The following is a 23,662-nucleotide window of genomic DNA, read 5'->3' as shown; positions in this document are numbered from 1 at the left end:
TGTTTATACACATGTACGTGGATATGGAGGCATACGTGTGTGTTCACAGCCAAATGGCAGAGCTTTTGGTTGGGTGAGGATTTCTTCTGTGCCCAGTGCCCAATTGATGCCAAGAGTAAAACAAGTTCAAGTCTCCGTCATATTGGCCCAGAAAAGTGTCCAAAGCCTTCTGAACTCAGTATCTCCCACCGCAAGGACTGCACTGGTGGCTGTCTCCACAACCCCACCCCCAGCCACACAGCACAGCGGCTGCTTTTGAATCGCCAAGCTGGAGAGTTTATTCCCATCTCGACTGGAAGTTGACTTCTCAAGAAAATAATCCCATTTGGGGCTTTGAAAAGAAAGAAAAACAGGCTCAGGTGCGTGGACTTAGGATCATTTTTGTTTATTCTTGAAAGCACATAAAGACCAGGACTTTGAGGGTGTCCCCCGTCGTAGGCCCTCCCCAGCCCTGGGAGACAGGCTGCCTGTGGCACAGGGCCAGCATTCAGGTAGGCTGACCAGGAACACTCTCACAGCTACCCTTGCGCTGGCTATTCATACCACCTGGAGCCATTTTCATTCAAAGGAAAATCAGGGTGCCCTGCCTGTTTGGGGAAAGGAGCGCCCAGGCCTCCTCCAGTTGGTCCTTTGACTTCAAAAGCCTTCCAAAGCTGAACCCAACCCCCAACATCTGTCCAGTCAAGGAAGTTGGAAGATGGAGTAGAAACCAACCAGCTGGATGGAAGGGGCTCAGCCTGGCCGCCCACCTTAACCATGTGGTCCTGCAGTGGGACAGGCTAATATCCCATGCCCCGCCCCCATGATGCAATGGAAGTGCCCAACATCACCTGTGCCATATTTTGGACCAAAATTTGTTTAAACCAGACCTGATCATGGGAAACAATCGGACCAATCCAGATTGTGAGTTGTTCTACAAGACAACTGGCTTCGGGCCTTCAAATGCCAGTGTAATATAATAAAAGACCAAAAGATGGGAAACTATCCTAAGCTAAGGGAAACTAAATAGGACAACCAAACACAACGTGTGATTGACTGGATCCTGAATCCTATAATGGACATTTTAGGAATCACCAGGGGAACTGAATAGGGACTGTGTATCAGATAATATATAATTTAAAGAGAGAGGCGAGATGGAAAAGAGAGAAAAATATAGACAAAAAATTAATTTTTCTTTCTTTAGAAAGAAAAAGGGAAGGAGGAAAGGAGAAAAATGTAGCAAAATACGACCCAATGACCCTATGGGAAGAGTACTGGAGTGCTCACTGTACTACTCCCTCAATCTTTCAGCAGCAGCAAAAATCTGTGCGGGAAGCCGTGTACCGGGGACATTCAGGTTTCTACTACCACAGGGCCCTGCTCACCTGCAGTCACCTGAAACACTGATCCAGACAGAAGTGGCAGTAGACACAGTAGGTACACCTACCTCAGGAGCGCCTGCCCAGGCGCAAGCCCCAGCTCCAATCCCTGTTCCACCCTCACTTACTGTGTGACCCTGGGCATGATTCCTAAGGCATCGAAGGCTTAGCTTATTTGAAATTTAGTAATAATAAGAGAGCCTACTTCACAGGGTCCTTGTGAAGATTAGATAGCTTGATGTAAACTAATACAAACAGAACGATGCCTGGCCCCTAGAGCAAACAGTCTGGAAGTCTTAGGATTGTGAGAGCTGAGTGCACCGTTCTAGAAGTTTTTATTTTTAAAACTATTTTAACTGCTTCCTGAAAACACAAACTGAACACACTTCACAGTGCCTTGGTATCTCAAGATCCCTGCTAGAGTGTTATTCATTCCAGGGTCTCTCATGCAGACCTCAGGGACTGCTGCGGAGACACATGTGCCCCTCCACAAATGGCCCCACACTTGTTCCAGTGCTGGCTGACTGCGGGGCTTCTTCATGACCCATTTAAACACACAGACTTACACATGCATATGTTAACAACCTACTGGTTTGTTTCCTCCCCTGCCTTCAGCTGCTATCCATGTATTTCGCCCTTCCCCAGTAACCAATCAGATTAAAACTATGTGTAAAGTGGGAGCCAACAGGACCTAAGGGCAGGAGGCTGTCAGAGCTTGAGAAGTAGGCTTCATGGCACCTATTCAGAAGGATTGTGTTCCAGACATGTGAAGCCCCAGACACAGGCTACTGGTTGAATGAACTGCCTCCTATCAGTTGGCTCAGGCAGCACACCCTCCAGCCCGCTTTCAGCGGAGTGGGGAGCGGGGGCAGACACAGCACCACACCAGCCCCCACCCAACTGCTCCGGGGCTGAGAGCCCACCACACACTCTCCATCCAATCTCTGTAAAACCAGAACTGAAGATGGCCAGGAGAGCCAGCCACCAGGCGTGCGGGAGTGACAGTGGTTTTGCTGACACTGTTTTAAATGTTCTCAATGTTCTCACACACAAAAAAGGAGAACTGGGAGAAGTAAACATTTTCAAGAAGGTGGAGTGGTGACACAATAGGTCTCTCCCTCAGGGGAGGGGGGACCAACAACTGCGGTCTACTTCCTTTAAAAACATAACATAGTAACTCCACAACAAATTTCACCAACATTTATCAACCCTGTTAACACCACCACTAGGTCTCAATCCTACAGAAATGCCAGCTCCCCTGCACCAAGACACACACACATCAGAGTCCACTGAAACACAACTAGTAATAGCGAAAAACAAAAAAGGCAATGTAGCTGTCCTGTCCATAAGCGAAGGGTAAATAAGTTACAATACAGCCGTATAACCACATCTTGGAATACCACGTGGCTGGGAAAAAGAATGAAGATGCCTCATTTAAGCACACACACCGAACAAAATGCCATCAGTGAGATGTTTGCTAGGATCCTATTTATGCATGTTTCAAAATGTCTATGTGGATACACATGTATGCATACATGCAAATCCATCTAGAAGGTCTGTAAAGAAAACCACCAATGTGGGGTAACAGTGGTTTGGGGGTGGTGCAGGCTGGCACCTCCCATGCTGCATACACTTCTGCATTGTTTCAGGAGTTTCACAACTAGGGCCACTGGTAGCCTGGGACTGCGAAGGTGTGAGAGGGAGGGGTGGAAGTGCTGAGCCCCTGGCCTGTGTGTGTCTCTGAACAAGGCACGGGCCACCAACAAGCCCGGCTTTACCCTGGGTAAAGGAGATCCCACCCAGATGTCCTCTGCTCTGCTTTCCGAGGCAGCATTAGGGAGCATCTGCAGGGTGCTCAGGGAACAGTGTGCTTGCAAACAAGCCTCTAAAGCCAGAGTGTGCCTTGGGGGAGGGGTCGCGATAATCGGTCAGGATCAAATCCACGCTTCAGTGGGTAAAGATAAACTTCAGGTTAACCCCACCCAAATTATCACAGGAAATGGCTGACAGAATGTGATCTTGCTCTACTTCCCTCCTCCACCCCAAACAAGGCCAGGGGACCACAAACATGCTTCGGGTTCTGCAGGAGGGAAGGCTGTGTACGCCACTATGCTCACCTTTCCGTGGAACCCCCAGAACCCAGACAGGGCCCAGCATGCAGAGATGTTTTGGCTCCAGCGCTGGAGGGAAAACAGGGCACAGAGCAGTTTTGAAAACAATTATTTTTGGGAACAAATAGGTAGATATGTATTCAGGGTTTCTCTGCCAAGAGAGACCAAGTGGCCATTCTGCTGGGAGTCTGCCAAGTCTCCCCATTCAGGACAACACGCAGGACCTCTCCAGAGGCAGGATCTGGGGAACCAGTCTGCCCTCAAGGGGGCCCCAGCCTGACCTATCCGAAGGTAAGTCCTTGAATTTCTGCATCAAAGCACCTCAGGCTCCAAGAAAATCTGCTCCTGGTCTTGCTGCTCCCCTATGCCCCTTTTAGCAAACTTTCCAGGTCTGGCCTGGGAAGTTCTAACTGGCCAAATAACAAAGTAGCACGAGCTGCAAAGATGCTTTTCTAGGTTTGGTGTTATGCATTCGTTATAACATCAACAATTACCTAAATGTGACAGAGACCAATGTGTCCACAGAATAACTCCTGGGAGAGTGGGACTGGGAGACCACACTGCTACACAGCTAACCAGGACAGAAAGCTCTCAGCATGCAACTGTTCAGAGAGTGGGGGTGGAAAATCAGAGCAGAGCCGCGGCCAACGGACCACAAGAGCCTCCAGAGTCAAGGCTGACCCTTGCATTTCCCAAAGGGTCTTCACATACTTGACCTCATTTCCCTGAAAACTTTGCAGGTGGTCAGGGCAGACATCACCAACTTGCAGGGAGATCTGGGAACCGGTCCCTGGTCACAGAGGAAAAGCACAGAGCAGCTGGCTACCTTCCTGGTTTTGATATTCACCCTCTGCCATGAAATTACTGTGGATCCTGGAGATGCAGGAAGCGGCGGGGGCACCTTCCCACACCTAATGGAGCACAGGGTTCGGCATGACCTCCGTCACTGACTGCAGAGACCCCACAATGCTGCTAGAGGCCCACAAACCACAGACACCTCAGAGCCCATGGCTGCAGCAAAGCTATCCCCTCGTGGCCTGCCTTCTCAGTCATCCCTGAGGGCTGCCTGGGTTTCTTTCTTCTGCAAGACGCTCCTCTTCTCCTTGGAGGAACACCAGTTACTTACGCTCTGCCCATCTGGGCAGGAACTGGAAATGGGCTTCCCAGGGGTGCCCTCCGCCAGATGCTGAACCACACTCCCTCCAGAGGCAGGTTTCTGGGCAGTGCAACCCTCATAATGGGTCACCTGGGGTACCGGTAACATGCATTCCCAGCTGCAGGCTAGAACGGGTCGGCATCAGGGGCCTGAAAGTCTGCATTCTTCCCAACTCCCCGCCACCCCGCTGCCGGAGCCCTGTGCACTCCCGACATGGAGGCCGGTTTCCACCCTGGAGGTAGCACTTCTGATGTCTGCACACCCGAAGGGTGGAACAGTTTCTCTGCTTCAAGAATGGACACTAGCACACTGCAAACACTCAAAGGGTTGGTTCTATTCTCTTTTGCCTGCCTTCGGTTTCCAGGCGCTCCGAGGAAACTGGCCCCACCTACGGCGGGAGGCCCGAGTCTCCAGAGCCCCTGCACCAATATTCTAGTCAAGGGGCTCGCGCGGGGCCAGAGCCTGAAGCCGGAGGTGAACCCACCAGGAAGACATCCCAGGGCTGAGGCCCTGACGAGCCGGCCCCGCCCACCACGGCGAGCCCCTCCCCTCGGCCACCCCCCTCCTCAATTCCCAGCTACCGGTGCTGCCGAGTGGCAGACCACCCTAACAGGGGCTGTAGAAAAATTTCCCAAACATTAAGTATCCCGCTCAACACGCGCATCTTCCCCCAAAGCGGATCTCAACCCCAGCCACGCCCCAAGCGCTGCCCCGACCCGATACTCAGGGTCCACCTGGAGCCGAGCCCAGCCTAGCCTTGCCTGGCCCCTCCCCCAGGGCCACACCCACCCTGCAGCCGCATCCCGAGCTGAACTCAGAGTCCATACTGATCCCCACCCCCAACCTGAGCCCCCATACCCTTAACTGACCCCGAATGCCTAGAAATGGCCCTGCTCTCACTCTCTAGCCCATCACTTGCCACGCGGTTTGGGGCGGCCACAACAGCCTCCGGAGTGAAAGTTAGTCCGAAATTCGAAAGCCTCACCTGCAGACCTCGGGCCCTTTCAGTTCCAAATGTACCGGAAAAAAAGGGGGCCTTCAGCTCTACGGTCTCCAAGGCTGCAGGTTTTTTTAATGCCTTTTAATCACTACGTGAACTATTTTACAAATGAGACACTACCACCCTTGGTCACAAGGCAACAATATTCAGTACATGGGTTTTGAGCCTGCCCCCCGAAGAGGTGAGTGTCACAGAAGAACTCACGTGAGCTCAGGGGAAGCATATAAATTTTCACACAAAAACGGGGGAGGATTGCCGTCCATTAACACGTTTTCATCTTTGTGTTAAAAACGAAACAAAAAGTGGGGGAGGGAACCGCCACAGATGAATCAACTACAAAGTATCGGGCCGCGCGTGGGAACTGCTGCCGCTGGGCTGGCGGGGGCGGGCGGTGATCCCCAAGCTGGAGGCTCAGCGCCCGCCCTGGCGCAGGTGCCGCCCGCCGCGCACCGGCCCAGGGCAGGTGAGAGGTGGGCAGGCGAGAGGTCAGCACGGAGGACAGGCAGCAGCCAGGGCATTCCTTTCCGGAGAGAGCTGCGAGGCCGAAGAGCCCTAGGGCCGGGCGCGCCCCCGCCGGCCGACTGGGCGGGGGTTCCCACAAAGAGCCGCAGGCGGGGAGCGGGAGCCGGGACCGCCCCCCGCATCGCCCAGCGCCGCCGCTGACTCTGGTTACGACAAATTAAACCTTAGAGCGCTGGAAAAATTACAGGAAGAAGAGAGCGGAGAATGTGCCGAGTGGCGAAGGAAGCCTTGTCCCTACGTGAACTTCGCCCGCCGCGCGCCAGGGCCGGCCCCTCCCCTCCTGAGCGCGCGCCCGGGCGGCGGGGGAGGAGACTAGGAGGGACCCCGGAGAGCGTCCCCTGCCCCCGCTACCGGGCGCCCCACCGTCACGAGTGCCGCCTGCGGTCCACACCCAGGCTGTCCGCACCTGCCCACACCGCCCCCCGGCCGGGCGGGGTCCCCGCCCCCGACCCCGACCCAGATGACTACATCTGCCCCCGCGGCCCCACCCGAGCGCGCCCGGGGAGGGGGCGTGCCCGGCGGGGGCGCGGTCGCCTGGCGGGCGCCGGCTCCAAGAGCCAGGACCCGCCTCGCACGGCGCGCGGGGCCAGCAGCGGGTTGGAGCGGCGGGGGAAGGGGCGAAGCCCCGGGCGTCCCGGCCCGCCCGGCCCCTACCTCGCGCCCCGCCGGCGGCTCCGGGGGCGTGGTCGGGCAGCTCGCACTGACCCCGTCCGAGCAATCCGGGCGCCCGCGCCGCCCCACTGACCTGTGTGAGTTCTCAGGTGCGCCTTGAGGTGCGAGGATTTCCCGTAAACTTTCTCGCAGCCCGCGTAGTGGCACTTGTGCTTCCTCTGCGGGGACTCGAGGTCGGCGCGACTTCGGCCCCGCCGGCCCCTTTGTCTGAGGCCGGGCTCGCCGCTCCCCGCGGGCCCCGGCTCCCGCTCGGGTTCCAGCCCCGCCTCGGGCTCCGGCTCGCTCCACGCCGGGCTGGGGGGCGCGGCCGCCGCGCCTTCGCCGCCGGGGGAGGCGGGCTCGGGGGCGGGCGGCGGCAGGCGGCAGGGGGTCCTCGCCTTCCGGGCCGCGGCGCCCTCCCTGCGCTCCGCCGGGACGGGCGCCGGTGCTTGCTGGTTGAGGTCCGCTAGGATCCGCGCCACCACGAAGAGCGAGGCGCTGTCCTTACCGTCGCGGCGCTCCTCGACGCGGGGCAGCGTGGGGGTGGCGGCCGCGGCCGCGCCCTCGGGCCGGGACTCCGGCCCCTCACGCGGCCCGTGCACGACCGCGCGGCTCGACATGGACACGAGGCACTCGGCGGCGAAGTGGTCCACATAGGCGGCGGCTGCCATGCTGCGGGCTGGGGCCGGCGGCGGTGCTCTCGCTGCGAGGCGTCAGCCGCGCATCCGCACCCACGGCCTCGGGAGAGCGGGCGGGGGGCGGGGGCGCGGCGCGCCCTCTCCTCGGGCTGGGCTGGGCTGGGCTGGGCGCGCAGCCGCCTCTGCCGTCACCCGCGCGGCTCCGCGTCTGCGAGGCGCCGGCCCGGCCGGGCACCGAAGAGCGAGCGCATGGGGGGCGCGGACGACTGGGGTCCCCGCGCGGCGTCAGGGGCGGCCGGTTCTAAGGATGCCGAGCGGCGACGTTAGGGACCACCACGCCAAGTCGCGGCCGCAGCTTCGCCGCGCATTGTGGCAGGCGGGACAGCTGCCGAGCGCGCCGCGGCTCGGTGTGGGCGGCCCGGCCCCGGGGGTGGGCGGGGCCGGGGCCACATCTGGACCCGACGTCAGCCCCCAGCCACATCCTGGCGGCGCAGGTTACAGGCGGCGGCGGCCGCGGGGAGCTGCGCGCGCGGAGGGGGCGGGGAGCCCAGAGCGCGCACCGGAGGAACGGAGGGGTCGCGTGCCCGCGCCTGGGGAAGGGGGCGTGACCGATTGCCAGGACGGACGCCATTGGTCCGTGAGTGCACGGCCAGGCCAATCCGGGCCGTTAGAGGGGCGTGCCCGGTCCCGGGGCCTGCGCGCGCCAGTGGGCGTGTCCCCTGGGCCGGTAGGAGGAGGGGCGGAAACTGGAGCGGGGCGCGCTGACGCATGACGTCCGGGGGTGGTGGGCCTGGTAGTCGCGGCGCGGAGCTGCTGCCCGTACCCCCCGCGGTGGGGACACAGCGGGCACTTCCCTGCCGGAGCTTTTGTGTGGTGGCCAGCCTTCGCCCCCGGCGTGGAGCGGAGTGCTTTCTGGAGGGCGCCATTTGTTCCTCCCGCGATGGGCGCCGGCCGGGAGGCGTGTCTGCTCGGCCGGGCGCGGGGCTGCCTGGGGGCGGAAAGCACTCGCGCCGCGCCCTCAGCCGCCAGTTTGCCGGGTGGCCGCGCCTAGAGCCTCAGGCCGCTCGCCCGCTCCACGCCCTTGCCCTGCAGAGCTCCGGGAGTCCGGGCGGGGCAGTTCCTGCGGGAGGGACAGACTCCTCGGGCTCGTTCCTGGCGGCCGGGGTCCGGTGTGCGGCCGCGCTACCCTTGAGCTCGGGTCAGCCCGAACAGGTCTGGCCTAGGCTGGCAGTGAGCCTGGCAGCCCGGGTGGCGCGCCCACCGCGGCCTGTGCCTCCAGAAGCGAACTACGTGCCAGGGCGGCCGGCGCCGCTGCTGAGGGAACGCGGGGCCCCTTCCTCCCCCTCCCGCCTCAGGCCCGCTGCCAACTCTTCTAGGCTGCCCCTCTCCCACCGCGGTCGGGGGGGCTTCAAAAGCCACCAACTGCGAGGACCCCGCCCACCGCGCCCCACCCGCCCGCTGTCTGGGCCTCCCGGAGGAAATGCTTGGCTGCGTCCTGCCCGCGCCTCCCGGCCCGGGCCTGGCCAACTTGCCCTTGACTCTCACCGGTAACCCCTACTCCAGCCCGCGGCCCCAGCCATTCTCCAGGCCTGGGCTGTCCTCGGAGCCGCTGGTGAATAACTTCCCACCGCCTCGGAACCGGGCTCAGCAAACCGCCTACTGCCTCTCCCCGGTGCATTGTGCTTAATGGACATTGGAAGGAGTCCGCCACCCTTGCTGTGTTCTGAGAGGAGCCTGGAGAATGAAGGAGCCCGGGCACTCACCCTCAGTGGACCCCAGCAGTGGGAGGGGGGTGTCATTCTTCTCTCAGAATTAAGGTTAATAGCGGAGTTCAGGTTCTCACCAAATTGATTTGGGGTTGGGGCCCAGTAAGACTGCTTTTCAGGTAACCGACGGGGGACCGAAACAGCCATTCCGGGTTGCGTGTTATGGTGAACAGCAAATTGCATGGATGTTTGAGCACCCTCAGTATCTGTAACTAAAACCCAAAAATGCCGTCTCGCTGATTGAGTTGCTCCCCTCTGGGCTGACTATAAAGGTGCTGGGCTGGGTCTGGTCCCTCTAGGAGGGTCTGTGCTTGGCAGAAAGTAATCATGTTTCTTCTAGGCAGATTGTGTTGATGACATTTAAGAGACGTGTGTCCTGACCAACTAATGATTCGGAATGTTCCTCCATTCCCACCACATGTCACAGTCAGTCACTTCTTAAGGAAGGAGTGGTCCTACACCAGCTTATCAGCCACCCATACCCTCCTGGCCCCTTTCCAGCCAGCAGAATTCTCCCCAATCTTCAAGGTGCCACGTCTCTCCACCGGGTCACCCCAGCCAGCATACACAGTGGTAGGCCTCCTAGAGTGTGCACTATTCTAGGTATTGGGCTACTACAGCCATGAACAAAACAGGCCTGCCCTGGGTGAGGGGATGCCCTGCATGGCCAAGGGTCCTCGGCACTGATGCACCCCCTCCAAGAGTTTCCCAAGAATGTGGATGCCAAAGAATTTTGACTGTATTCTGTGGCATTCTGGATAGAAAACTGAGCCCCCTGGCCGGTTTCTCAAAAATCCACTCCAGCGTTTGATGATTGTCGTGGTGTTCACTGACTTTATCCCAAACCTACGTGGAAGCGTCTTCCACACAGAGACAGCTCTTCCCCAGAGAAAATCTCTTCGCTAAGAGTCCATGTTTTCGTTGCTAAGTAAAATTTTGACAGAGATGGCCTATGTATATGTGAGGGCTGAGCCGCCTCATTTCAAATGGAAGCAACAGAAAAGCAGAGCAGCTGTGTCTGGGGAGTATAGAGACTAAAGGCTGAAAGGGTGGTTGAGTTTCTGGGTAAAGTTGGTGGATGGTTAGTATGTGTTGACTTTAACTTCCTTCTGGAGCATTTGTTAGAAGGCAGAAATCCACAAAGACAGGGAGAACAAGAGAGGAGGTAACAGCAACACAGTTTTTGAAGCTAAAATACTTAGCAGATTCAAGAAAATGAAACCCTGAGATAGTAGCTAGGAAGGAAAGCTAAGAATATACTCCATGGAATCCCCCAGAAGGTTCACTAATGGGTGGCACTATGTACCTCTGAATGTGAGAGTAAACCGGGGTGAAAGTAAGGTTGGCAGAACGTCTGCTTGAGGAACACTCAGATGCCCATATGTGCACCCCAATTTCATGCAGCCTGATAAGTGCCCCTTCCTTGTTCTGACAAAAGGCTGGATATTTATGACCTGAAAAAAGTAAAAGGCAGCGTCTGGGGTGGGTGGACACCAGGCACAATTAAGGACAGAGGTACGGTAATAGGATCAGGCGATTAAATGCACACATGAATACTGGATGCTGAGACCCACAAGCCCCCTTCTGGGATTTCAGAATGCAAGCAGCCAGGAGACTAGAAGGGTCTTTCCTGGGGGAGCCAACCATGCCAAGGGGAAACACCCAGACATTCTGACATTTGTGGCTGCCCAACTACCCTATAGGGAAGGCCACAGTTAACACCGCCACTCATGTGCACAGAAGTTCTTGTCAGTCTCTCAGTCCCTCCCGGGCAAAATACAAGCAGGCAGCCAGAGCTGACCGGCATCCCAGGAAACCCTGTGTCATGAAATACAAAGTTAGGATACAGTTTTAAAACAAGTTGGAAGAAACAGTCCATGCAGAAGGAAGTAAACATCAACAAAACCATCAATAATGTCATTAAATTTTAAAAGACATACAACCTGTGAAGGGAGAACATATATACAGAAACATTCAGGGGAAGAAAAGTGTTCTTGAGATGTTTGCAAGGTAGCAGAAATGTAATAGTGAAAAAGCTCCCTGAAAGTAGAACCGAAATAAAAAAAAAAAAAAAAAAAGGAAAATAGAGAAAAGCTAAATGAGTGGACCAACCAAAAAAAGTCATTGATCAACGAATAGGGACCCCAACAGGTGATCAGGGAAAGCACAAGAGAAAAAATCATCAATGAATTATTAATTCAAGAGAGGTCTTCACGGACATAAGCTGAAAGGGACAGAGCCCTACACAGTGGGAAAAAATAGCTCTACGCCAAGACATATCATTGGCGAGTTTCAGAATGCAGGGAACAAAAGTGTCCTGACAGTAAAACAAGTCACATACGAATAGTCGGGTCAGAATGACCGTGGGCCTCTCCACAACAACCCGTTGAAGTTAGAAGGAAAGGAACAAAGCCGTGGGAAATAAATGAAAAGGAAAATTATTTTCCAACCTTCACCCAGCCAAACTATAAACGAAGTATTTTCAAATGCATGAGATTTCAAAAAATTTATCTCCCATGCATCCTTTCTCATAGTAGGAAGCCACCAGAGATTATACTTCATCAAAACAAAGATGTAAACCAAGAAAGTGGGAGACATGTGATCCGGAAAGCAGGGAAGTCACTGCAGGATGGAAGGGAAAGGAAGTCCCAGGTGATAGCTGCCTAGCCAGGTGCAGAGGGTCAGCAGCCCAGGCTGGAGCAGATTGGCAGCTCCAGGAACAGTTTCAAGAGATGAGATGAACAGAGTCCCTGTATCAGTCAGGAGAGGCTGGGCCACACTGCAAAGCTCAAAGGTTTATTTCTGGCCATGCTGCGCGTCCATAGGGAGGCACTTGGGAACAGCAGGTTGATGGAGCAGCCTCTGTATAGAATGTGCTGGTTGCCACACAGAAGACAAGGGATAGCATGGACCCAAGGTTGTTAGCTATCCCTTCTTTCCCATACACGAAATACATTTTACCCCTCCCCAGGTAGGCCTGACCCATCTCACATGCCTGTTTAGTCTGGGTCTAGAGGCCAGAGACAGGATAACAGGAATTTGAGGTGAGGGACATTCTGTGGCAGCCAGTTCAAAGCCCAGGACCCCCGTGAGAGGAACAGTGGTTTCTTCATGTGGCTCATGTGGTTCCTCTTGGTCTGGAGACCTATGATATAAAGATGAATTGTCTGGGCCCCTGCTGCTCATATGCACACCCAATGCTGGAAGTGCAAAGAGATAGAATAACACAACAAACAGCCTAATTCAGAAAAGGGAGGAGAGGGAGACATGCAGTAGACAGTATCCGTAGCAATCCTGAAACCCTGCTGGGCAGATATGGCCCCTGCCCTAAAGTGACACTACTCCTTGAATAGCCTCAAATGTGCTTGCTGTGGAGTTTGAGGATGGGGCAACCAGGGGCTTTGCTCCACCCTCGGGAAGTTTTTCCTTTTGCAGTTATCCTCCCTGGCTGCACATGAAGTGGATATTGGGGAAATATGTCCTTTTGCTTTTGCGAGCTGAGCAGTTTTCTCAGCCCATTTTCTGCCTGTAAAAGGTTGGAGACCAAGAGTTATTTTAAGTTCCAGCCACAGGTTGTATTACTCCTAATTTTGGGCACTGCTAGTTTCTTGAAAATGTAGTTAACATCTTACCTAGTCTCTTTGCTTCCACTTGGTTTCATTGTCAGTATCCACTCACAGTACTTTTCAAGACATGCCTCTCTCTCAACTTGATTGCAGATCCTCTGAGCCTCTCAGTCTTTGATGGTAGAGTAACACTCTTAGTCTCTTTTCCCTGAACCTTTTAAGTTATCTAGTGTGACAATTTACCAAATATTATGCCATTGAATACATGGATGGCCATGCTTCCAGCCTTCAGATTCCATTTTCCCACTGTCTGCTTGATCAGCCACATATCTTGGTTTCTGTTGCAGCAGTGCCCCATTCCTGGTTACTATTCTCTGGATCAGTCAGGATCAGCTAAGTTATGTTACAGTAACAAATAGTTCCTGAAGCTCAGTGGCTTAAAATAGCAAAAGCCTAATTCTCAGTACATTGAGGGTTGGATGGGGACTTTGCTCTCTGTCACTATCATCCTCACCCCACCACTCAGATCAACAAAGCAGCCACTCTCTGACAGTCACCATGGCAGAGGAAAAAGGGACTTTCTGTAAGGTCTTGCATTGGCCCAGAAGTGACACACATCATTTCTGCTCGTAACTGGTCACATGGACCGTCTACTAAAGACTGAATGTTTGTGTTTCTCCAGGATTCATATGTTGAAATCCTAATCCCAATGTAACGATAGTTGGAGGAGAGATCTTTGAGAGGTAATTAGGTTGTGAGAGCAGAGCCCTCATGAGTGGAATTAGTGTCCTTAGAAAAGAGACCCCAGGCAGGGCACAGTGGCTCTCGCCTATAATACCAGCAACTTTGGGATGCCGAGGCAGGTGGATGACTTGAGGTCAGGAGTTCGAGACTAGCCTGGCCAACATGGTGAAACCCCATCTCTACTGAAAAAAGTACAAAAATTAGCCAGACTTTGTGGTGCACACCTGTAATCCCAGCTACTTGGGAGGCTGAGGCAGGAGAATCGCTTGGACCTAGGAGGCAGAGGTTGCAGTTAGCTGAGATTGTTCCACTGCACTCCAGCCTAGGTGAGCAAGACTGTCTGTAAATAAATAAATAAATAAATAAATAAATAAATAAATAAAAGAGACCCTGGAGTACTCCCTGGCCCTTCCACCATGTGAGGTTATAGTAAGGAGATGGCCTTCTATGAACCAGAAAGCAGGGCTTTACCAGACACCGGATCTGCCAGCTCCTTGTTCTTGGACTTTCCGGCCTCCAGAACTGTGAGATATAAATTTTTGTTGTTCATAAGCCTCCCAGTTTGTGGTGATTTTGTAATAGCAGCCTGAACAGACTAAGACACCATCTTGTTCACAGGGAGCCAGGAGTAGACCCATGATGTCCCCAGAAGGCAAGGAACTGAGCTATTCAGGGACACATCAAGAGTTTCTCCAATACCCAATCTGACTTGAGAAGACTGAGAAAACTGGTGAGGGGTTTGGGATTGAAATAATAAGTAGATAGAAAACTAAATGAAGAGAAAAGACAATAAAGAGCTCCAAAGAAAAGAAAAGGAAAGTCAGTTATAGTTGACTACTTGGCACAGTTGCAAATAGTGTTTTCGTGATGGTAATAATGAATACTGAACACTGATCTAATAAGCTTTTCTGCATGGATCTGGTGGGGGAATGGGGCACTCAGGTGTACACAGGGCAGAGGGGTGGGAGGGAAGTCCCTATCTACATACATAATGGGAAGTCAACAGACACGGCTCCAAACTGAAAAACCGAGAAGCAGCGATGCAATCGTGCTGTGGTTGGCAGAATTCTAAGATGGCCCCAGCATCCTGCCTGTGGTCTGTGCTCACCTTCTTTCTCCCAGTTAGTCAAACACTCGGTGTTTCTGTGAGGGGTTTTGCAGATGTGATCAAGGTCCCAAATCAGTTGACTGGAAGATAGGGAGACAGTATCTGGGTGGGCCTGTGATAATCCCATGAGCCCTTTCAATCTGGGTCAAAGGTCAGAGACAGGGAGCTCAGAGAGAGTAGAAGCATGACAGTGATTTGAAGTGAGGAAGAGTCTATTGCTGGCTTTAAAGACAAAGGGGCCACATGGCAAGGAACTCCGGCAGCCTCTGGTAGTTGACACTGGCTCCCGGATGGCAGTCAACTGAAATGGAGACCTCCTACCATATGGAGCTTGCACAAGGACCCAAGCTGCAGAGAACACAGCCTGGGCAATACCTTGATTTTAGCTTCGTGAGACCCTGAGCAGAAAACCCAGCTGCACCACGCCCAGGCTTCTGATCACAGAACCTCGAGATACTAAACCATTGCTGTCTCCAGTCACTAAGCTTGTGCTGTTCTGTTAGGCAGCAGTGGAAAACGAATACCCATGCTGTTTGAGTCATGGAAATAATTAGGTAAAAGAGGAAAAAGAGATCATTTCTGGGGAGGGAAAGTGGAGGAAAGGAGGGAAGGACTGCTGTGTTTCCTAACAAACCTCGTAGAACTATCTGACTCTTCAAGTGATGTGCATGTTTAACTTAGAGGTAAGGAAAAACAAAAATCAAAAGATGGGGTCAGAGAGCACTAGCTGCCCAGTGAAATCTCTCCTCTCTTTCCACAGTTGCAACTCAGTTCATTTCCTAGACCCTTTTTTTTTTTTTTTCAGACGGAGCCTCGCTCTGTTGCTCAGGCTGGAGTACTGTGGCACAATTTCTGCTCACTGCAGCCTTTGCCTCCTGGGTTCAAGTGATTCTCCTGCCTCAGCTTCCTGAGTAGCTAGGATTACAGGTGCCTACCACCACGCCCAGCTAATTTTTGTATTTTTAGGAGAGATGGGATTTCACCATGTTAGCCAGGTGATCCGGCCTAGGCCTCCCAAAGTGCTGGGATTACAGCCGTGAGCCACAGCACCCGGCCTTCCCAGACACCTTGTAGTTAGGTGTGACCAGGTGACTAATTCTCAACATGGGAGTATGGGTGGAGGGGCTGCCTGTCACCTCTGCACTGGGGCTTTTAAGAGAGCAGGTCTCCATGCTGCAGCTTCCCTTCCCTGCCTGCCATCTACATGCTTATGGCAACAAAGCTCTAGGGGATGATGGAGCCACCAAATAGAACGAGCCTGGGCCCAAAAGTCTTTTGGCCAAGAACATGCTCCCGAACCATCACTGTGTTTGAGCCGCAGTAGACATTGGGGTCCACCTGTTACTGGGACTTAGCCTACCGGAATCAATGTGGAAACTGGGGTGGAAGAAAAACGACAGGTACCAGGTAGAATGGGGCTGGACATTTTTCTGGAGTGTTGCTCTCTAGGCTTCCTGGTGACAGCCAGGCTGTGAGATGCCCACTCTGGGCACTGTCCTCCTTCTTCCCAGGGCAGCCATTGCCTGCAAGCCCTGCTTCTGCTCACAGAGTCCAGCCTGGAGCTGAGGGTGGTTTGGTTTATCCAGGATGTCTGAATGTCAGCGCTCAGTGCCCCCCAACTCAGAGGGCAGGCAATGTCCTCCTCAGCCCAGGAGTCATGTGTAAGCGCTCAACCCCCCACCCCCACCCCACACTCTCCTATCTGCTTTTGACCTGTGTCCTGACGTACTTATAATGTCACCAAGGAAGCCTTCCATCCAAGGAGGGCTTAGACCCCAAAGTTTTTACAGCCCTCAAGCCTGACCATGTCAGAATGGGGTTGTTGGATGAAGAACTTCTGATCAAAAACCTCATCTCAGTCACTGACGGTTTGGCGTTTTACAAAGAATAAGCCATTTTCTGTTGTATGACATGGGGTTGGAGTAGAAAACTCTTTTTATGCCCTGTCTCCCAGTAGTCCAGAGTGCGAAATAATTGATCAAGTTCTAAAGGACAAAAGCCAACTTCGCATCTGGTGCACATTTACACGGGGAAAGATTAAAACCAGCAATGCTTCTGAATCTGAGCCATCGAAACACCCGAGAGGTATTTACAGCATCTGCAACAAATGTACGAGGGAAGCAAGTTAAAATGACGGACGATCCCTTCTAGGCTTGCCAGAGCAGATGGCTCCCGCTCCTAAACATGACAACTGACACGGGATCCCTGCCCTCCCTCATGATCTGGGAACATCTCCAGGCTTGATGACAATTGTCCATTCTACATGACCCCTCCCACTCTCATTCCTTGGTTGTCTGCCATTCATAACTGGTGATCCCCTCCCCGCTTGGGTCTCAGGGTCAAATGCTGCATTTTATCCCATTGACTCTGAGATTCCTGCCAAGCTTCTGGTCAATAGCAATAAGCCCCCACCCATCAGTGCTCACCAGACACATTGACACACACAGGAACTCTACACAGAAGGTGCCATTCATTCCCATTTCCAGGTGAGAAAACTGAGCCTCAGTCAGGCCAAGAGACTTCTAGAGCCACATGAAGCAAGATGCAGAGCCCAGGCTCTCGGCCTAGAATCCTTTCACCTCACACTGGTGCCCCCACTGCCAGCCTACAGGAAGCTGGCCAATTAGCGCAGGGACTTACCAGATCGATTCAGGGAGAGCCAGGCTGGTTCATTCTGGGCTGTCACGGGAATCCTGTCTAATGAGTGTTCTCATTAATGGGATTGGGAGGATTTATCATGAACAATGTAGGCTATGACTGCCTTGAATTCTGGGCTGTTTGCATCTAGAGCTGAAAGATGGCAAGGGTTAGCCGTTCTGATACACGTGAAGTGGTTTTTCTTTTTGTTACTGCTAAAGTGAGTACCAGTCGGTAGCATCTAGGCACCATCAAATCACAGGAAGTGAAGCTGGAAATGAACTGCTAGGCCACTCATGGTCAGGTGGAGCTCAGCAATGAGCACACATGGTCTGTTGTTAACCTGGGGCGGCAGGCAGTGAATCCTCAATCTATCATGTTCTTCATGTATTCAGTTAGTTTTATGGGCTCTGGGCTTTCTTTGTAGGACAGTGTATTGAAGAGTCAGGAGCTCTTAGACCTGATTTTATAGTTCGACAAATTGATTTAAAATATTTTCGGGATACAGGTCTGAGGAGTTCTTTCTGTCTGAGCCTCTTTGAACTGGAGCTGTCTGATTTGGTATGAGGTGTGAACTTGTTTCCTATGTAGAGCAGAGAACTGCACAAAGAGGGATGTTAATATTCCAGGAATAAAAGAATGTTTTCCCCTCAATGAAAGAGAAAGGAGAAGAAGTTAAAAATCAGATTTAATCATATTACAGGAAACTTGAGAGCAGCCACAAGGCTGCCATTTCCAACCTGAAGTCACTTCCGAAAAGTCCAGAAGTCATTCCCACTGGAAGCTACTGACTGGGACCGTTTGAGGGGTCTGCATTGGGTCTGGTGGGTGAATACAAGGTAGATCCTTAAACAGCTCCTCTGCAGTGGAGTAAGAATGCCCACGGCTCTCAGCCAGCTCTGGGATCAGTCACCAGCCATCTCCCCTCGGTGTCCAGTGCCTTGGGTGAGCAGCCACTCAGGAAATAGGTGCTCAGACAATGGGGGAGCTCTCCAGCCACATCTGTGGTCTCCTTGAAGTCTCTCCTCAAAGACCTTTATCTGCCCAGGTGTCGTTATGAAGCAGTAATCCTGGACTGAGACAGCTCAGCTCAGGGACTGCAGCCTGGATTCCTGGGCCCGCTGACAGTGAGACATCCAGGGGAACTGCCCATGAATGTAACCACCCCAGCGGTGTGCACACACCTCTACCTACAGCAGCTCCACCACATGCCCACAACACAGAGAGGACCAGCTGGTGTGGGGGCTGCCCCTGCTCTCAGGGAGACCTTCAGTGCAAGGAAGGAGGGACCAGGAATCCCCTGAGCCTCGGCTCAGTTCACAGCCGTGCTGAGCTGAAGGAACCCCCTGCTTCAAGGTAGAGATTGTTCATACAGTGTTGTTGCAGTGTCTTAAAAAATAGCCAGGCAGGGCACGGTGCCTCACACCTGTAATCCCAGCACTTTAGGAGGCTGAGGCAGGCAAATCATTTGAGGTCAGGAGTTCAAGACCAGCCTGGCCAAAATGGTAAAACCCCATGTCTACTAAAAGTACAAAAAAAAAAAAAAAAAAATTAACTGAGCATAGTGGTGCACGCCTGTAATCCCAGCTACTCAGGAGGCTGAGGCAGGAGAATTGCTTGAACCTGGGAGACGGAGGTGTTTCTAGACCCTCTTCCTTCATCATGTCCTTCTGCAAATGACCTAGTTTTCTTGATATCTATAAATTAAGCTGCTGAAGGAAACTGACCCATATAATCATCATAATCCATTTTGGCATAACCTCTTGTGCCAGACTAAGTCACAGGCCACCTAAAGATGGGCCAACTTTGAGGTCTGGGGCCCACCCCAGTCCAATCAGCTGTGGTCATTGGGTATAGAGAACTTACATATACTCTAAGATCATTGATATCTGCCTGGAGACAGGGCTGGGTGAGGCAGGGAGGGGCTCTGCTCTAGGATGTGAGAGAGGGAATGGATAGAACAGCTCTTAGCCCAGTCCTGACTCCAAGTTTGCCATTTTGGAAGAAGTCCAGGCCTGCCCTGGAGGACCCTCAGGTAATTAGCAGATCAGAACACCTTCATTGGCATACAGCCCCCTCTGATCTCTGAGGGCTCATCTCCAGAAGAGTTAGGTGGTCTTTGGTCCTCTCCACCAGCAGCCAGAATACATATTTCTCTCCTGCCTGGCCATCCTGGAGCACCAGAACTGCAGTCCAGGGTCCTGGAGCCATGTCTCTGCCACCACCCCTCTGTGGAAATGCATGCACATCACCTCTGCTTTCTACAGCTCAGTTTCCTCATTTGAAATGGCTTACGATTGCTGTGTAAAATCCACCACACACCTAGTGGCTTGAAACAACAACTGCCATTTATTTATTTTTTTTCATTTTTTTTTTTTAAACTAGAGATGGGGTCACACTATTTTGCCCAGGCTGGTCTCAAACTCCTGGACTCAAGCGATCCACCCACCTCAACTTCCCAAAGTACTGGGATAACACGCATGAGCCACCATGCCTGGCCTACTTTTATTTTTACTTTTTTGAGATGAGGTCTTGTTCTGTTGCCCAGGCTGGAGTGCACAGTCACAGCTCACTGGAGCCTCAACCTCCCAGACTCCAATGATCCTCTTGCCTTGGCCTCTCAAAGTACTGAGATTATTTGCATGAGCCACTGTGCCCAGCTATGACTGCCATTTATTTTGCTCACAGCTCTGCTATTTGGACAAGGCTTGGAGAGGATGGCTCATCTTGGTTCCATGCAGAGTCAGCTGGGGTGGCTCAGCTGGGACAGGAAGACTCTTCCATGATGGTGGGTTCACATTGGTCCTAGTTGTTTAACGGGAGCTCAGCCACAGCTGTGAAATTGGGCATTTTGTCCTTAACCTCTAGAATGGCTGCTTGCACTTCCTCACAGTATGGTGGGCTGTGTTCTAAGAGCGGGCGTCTCAAGAGATCAAGGTGGAAGTGCATGACATTTTTACAACCTGATATTCAGAAGTCACGTGGGTTAGGCAGATATAGTGACCCACCTAAGTTCAAGGGAATGGGGATGTAGATTCCACCTCTTGGTAGAAGAATTACAAGGGACTAGAGGAGCCTGTGGAACTGGAGACAGCGGTGTGGCATTCTTTAGGAAGCACAGCCTGCCACAGAGAGCTGACAGGGCTGAGCCCTCTCCATGCTGACGTTTGATGGTATCTGATTCATAAGGACTTTGGGGAAACCCAAGACACCACAACCCAGTCTCCCGACCTCCTTCCAGGAAACCAAATTTCTTTATGAGAATAGAGATTTTTTCTTTTAAAAAATAAGCTATAATTTCACAAGTGCCAAGCTGAGATGTATCTTTTCTTTAGAACCCTGCATGCTGTGGAATTTGTCCTGGCAGAGGAGGAATTTCTGTGATTCAGGAGTCAGCTCCAGAGATTGCAACCAAAGGCCACTTCCCAGAGGGACACATCGAGGATGACCGCTCATGAGAGCATTGCTTCACTGCAGGTATATCTTCCCAAGGGCCTCTTAGCAGAGACAAAGGGGAAACAAATAAAAATCCCTGGCTTGCCAACCTCCCTGGCAGCTGGGTGTGCCACGAGACCACATTTGGGTCTGTAGGATCTAAGGACCCAGCACGATATCTGTCATTTCCAAGAGACCTCTGAACTGGGAGGTCTTGCTGCCTTCTGTTCTCCCTCCACCCACTGCGCGGGACCCAGAACCTTGCTGGCAGTCCAGGAGCCCCCCACAGGCAGAGGAGCTGCTGCACCCACCCTGCTGCATCCTCCGGCTGCATTATGAGAGAGAATAAAGAGGTCCTGTTTTCCTGCAGCAGGGCCGCCCCTCGCACATACAGCCCTCTCCAGTGCCACGTCTGGACCCAGCGCAGCTCCTTGCAAGTATGCAGTGAGCAGAGCATACTTGGAAGTTCTGCTGGAGGGACCTGCAGGAACAAGGCCTGGGAAAGGACAACTGGATGCTCGGACAGGAGGACCACCTGGCAGTGACTGCCACGGGCAGCTCCCTTTCCTGGCTCCCATCCTTTCTCCTCCAGATGCTGTGGCTGCCTCTCTCTGCTGGCTTTGCCCCTTTGGCTCTTAGCACCCCAGGGCTTCCTCTCCCAGCAGTCTCCTGGCTCAGCTTCAGCACCCTCTGCCGACCCTCTGAGTCTTCAGGGACAGACCCCTTGGGGGAGATCTGGTGGGCAGCTGGCAGCCCGCCATTGGTTCTCGCAGCAGGCCACCTTGCAGCCCTGGTCAACAGAGTGGGCTGCCCCGGGGAAGATCTCAGGTCCCATCTGTCAGGGGAACATGGTGAGAAGCATGCAGCTGCAGTCAAGGAGCTTCTGTGGCCCCCAAGGGCTGCCCAAGGTGCGCTGTGCCGGGGAGAGGCTGGGCTGGAGTCCTGGCTGGACTGCCCCAAATGCCTGGCGCCCTCATCCTAAAGTGGGGAGCATCCTCCTGCCTCTCATGGGGCTGCCACATAAACACCTCCTGGGCGCTGAAGAGGGCTCTGCAAGGCACTTGATCCACAGGAGACGCCCACCCGGGACTGGAGCAGGGTGGGAGGGCAGTGCCCAGAACGCCAGGACTGTCCAGGACATATGCCTTCAAAGTCAGGGGCTGCAGCAGAGGGCCTAGCAGCTCCTGCTTTTCTCCTCAACATTCTGTTTCAAAACTTTTCAGCTGGGCGCAGTGGCTCACACCTGTAATCCCAGCACTTTGGGAGGCCAAGGCAGGTGGATCATGAGGCCAGGAGTTCAAAACCAGCCTGACCAACATGGTGAAACCCCATCTCTACTAAAAATACAAAAATTTGCCAGGCCTGGTGGTGCGCACCTGTAATCCCAGCTACTTAGGTGGCTGACGCAGGAGAATCTCTTGAACCCAGGAGGCGGGGGTTGCAGTGAGCCGAGATCGCGCCACTGCACTCCAACCTGGGCAACAGAAGGAGAGATTTTGTCTCAAAAATAATAGTAATAGTAATAATAATAATAATTCAACCAGAAGCCAAAACAGTAGTGCAATAAACACACTTTACTCTGATTCACCAACTCTTCAGTGATTGCCACGCTCATTTTATTTCTCTTTCCATCTGTCTGTCTATATCTCTATATTTTTTTGAAATGATTTGAAAGCAAGCTGCTGACCTCACAACACTTTGCCCTACATATTTGCAAAAAGGAGGACTTGCTCTTGGATAGCCACAGAGCCTGTATTGGACTGAATAACTTTATTGTTCATCTATGAATATTGTATAATATGCAGACCATATTTACATTTTTGCAGTGGACTCCTAATCTCTTTTCTAGCCAAATATCTCTCCTTTTTTATGAGATAGAGTCTCACTCTGTCACCCAGGCTGGAGTGGAGTGGCACGATCTTGGCTCACTGCAACCTCCACCTCCTGGGTTCAAGCAATTCTCCCACCTCAGCCTTCTGAGAAGCTAGGATTACTGGCACCTGCCACCACGCCTGGCTAATTTTTGTATTTTTAGTAGAGACGGGGTTTCACCATGTTGGCCAGGCTGGTCTCGAACTCCTGATTTCCGGTGATCTGCCTGCATTGGCCTCCCAGACTGTTGGGATTACAGACACGAGCCACTGCACCCGGCTTAAATATCTCTTTTTTATCAACCAAACTGAGATCTCTGTCTTCAGAATGCTGCACTCTCACCCTGGTCGTAATCCATGTTAGGGCTTTTCTGGAGCCTGCCCACCTCTGCAGGGGGTGTTGGGAGTGCCAGTGAGGGTGGAGCAGGGAGCTGCAGGGACAGGAACATTTCATCCCCTCACTGCCATCGTTGTCTGTAAAGATACAGCTAAGCTCTGACAAAGGCACCATTGGTTTTCCTGCCTTTAAGAAGTTTGCTTCCAAACTCTACAAGCCAGAAGAGAGTGGGGGCCAATATTCAACATTCTTAAAGAAAAGAATTTTCAACCCAGAATTTCATATCTAGCCAAACTAAGCTTCATAAGTGAAGGAGAAATAAAATCCTTTACAGATAAGCAAATGCTGAGAGATTTTGTCACCACCAGGCCTGCCCTACAAGAGCTCCTGAAGGAAGCACTAAACATGGAAAGGAACAACTGGCACCAGTCACTGCAAAAACATGCCAAATTGTAAAGACCATCGATGCTAGGAAGAAACTGCATCAACAAACAGGCAAAATAACCAGCTAACATCATAATGACAGGATCAAATTCACACATAACAGTATCAACCTTAAATGTAAATGGGCTAAATGCTCCAATTAAAAGACACAGACTGGCAAATTGGATAAAGAGTCAAGACCCATCAGTATGCTGTATTCAGGAGACGCATCTCATGTGCAGAGACACACATAGGCAAAAAACAAAGGGATGGAGGAAGATCTACCAAGCAAATGGAAAACAAAAAAGGCAGGGGTTCCAATCCTAGTCTCTGATAAAA

At 52.8% G+C, this 23,662-nt stretch overlaps 1 protein-coding gene across 1 annotated transcript in view; it reads right to left on the bottom strand.

Moving 5' to 3' along the window:
- Window positions 1–7,961, bottom strand: part of LOC105497525 (KLF transcription factor 13) — a 50,918-nt gene extending 42,957 nt beyond the window's left edge. Inside the window, exon 1 of the mRNA XM_011768673.3 lies at window positions 6,893–7,961. Coding sequence (XP_011766975.1) covers window positions 6,893–7,469 — 577 coding nt within the window. The 5' untranslated portion in view covers window positions 7,470–7,961. The remainder of the gene's footprint in view (window positions 1–6,892) is intronic.
- Window positions 7,962–23,662: the final 15,701 nt, after the last annotated feature.

Source organism: Macaca nemestrina, chromosome 7 (assembly GCF_043159975.1).
Source record: "Macaca nemestrina isolate mMacNem1 chromosome 7, mMacNem.hap1, whole genome shotgun sequence".
NCBI lineage: Eukaryota > Metazoa > Chordata > Mammalia > Primates > Cercopithecidae > Macaca > Macaca nemestrina.
The sequence above is the reverse complement of the archived record's forward strand: the minus strand, read 5'-3'. Positions and strand labels throughout refer to the sequence as shown.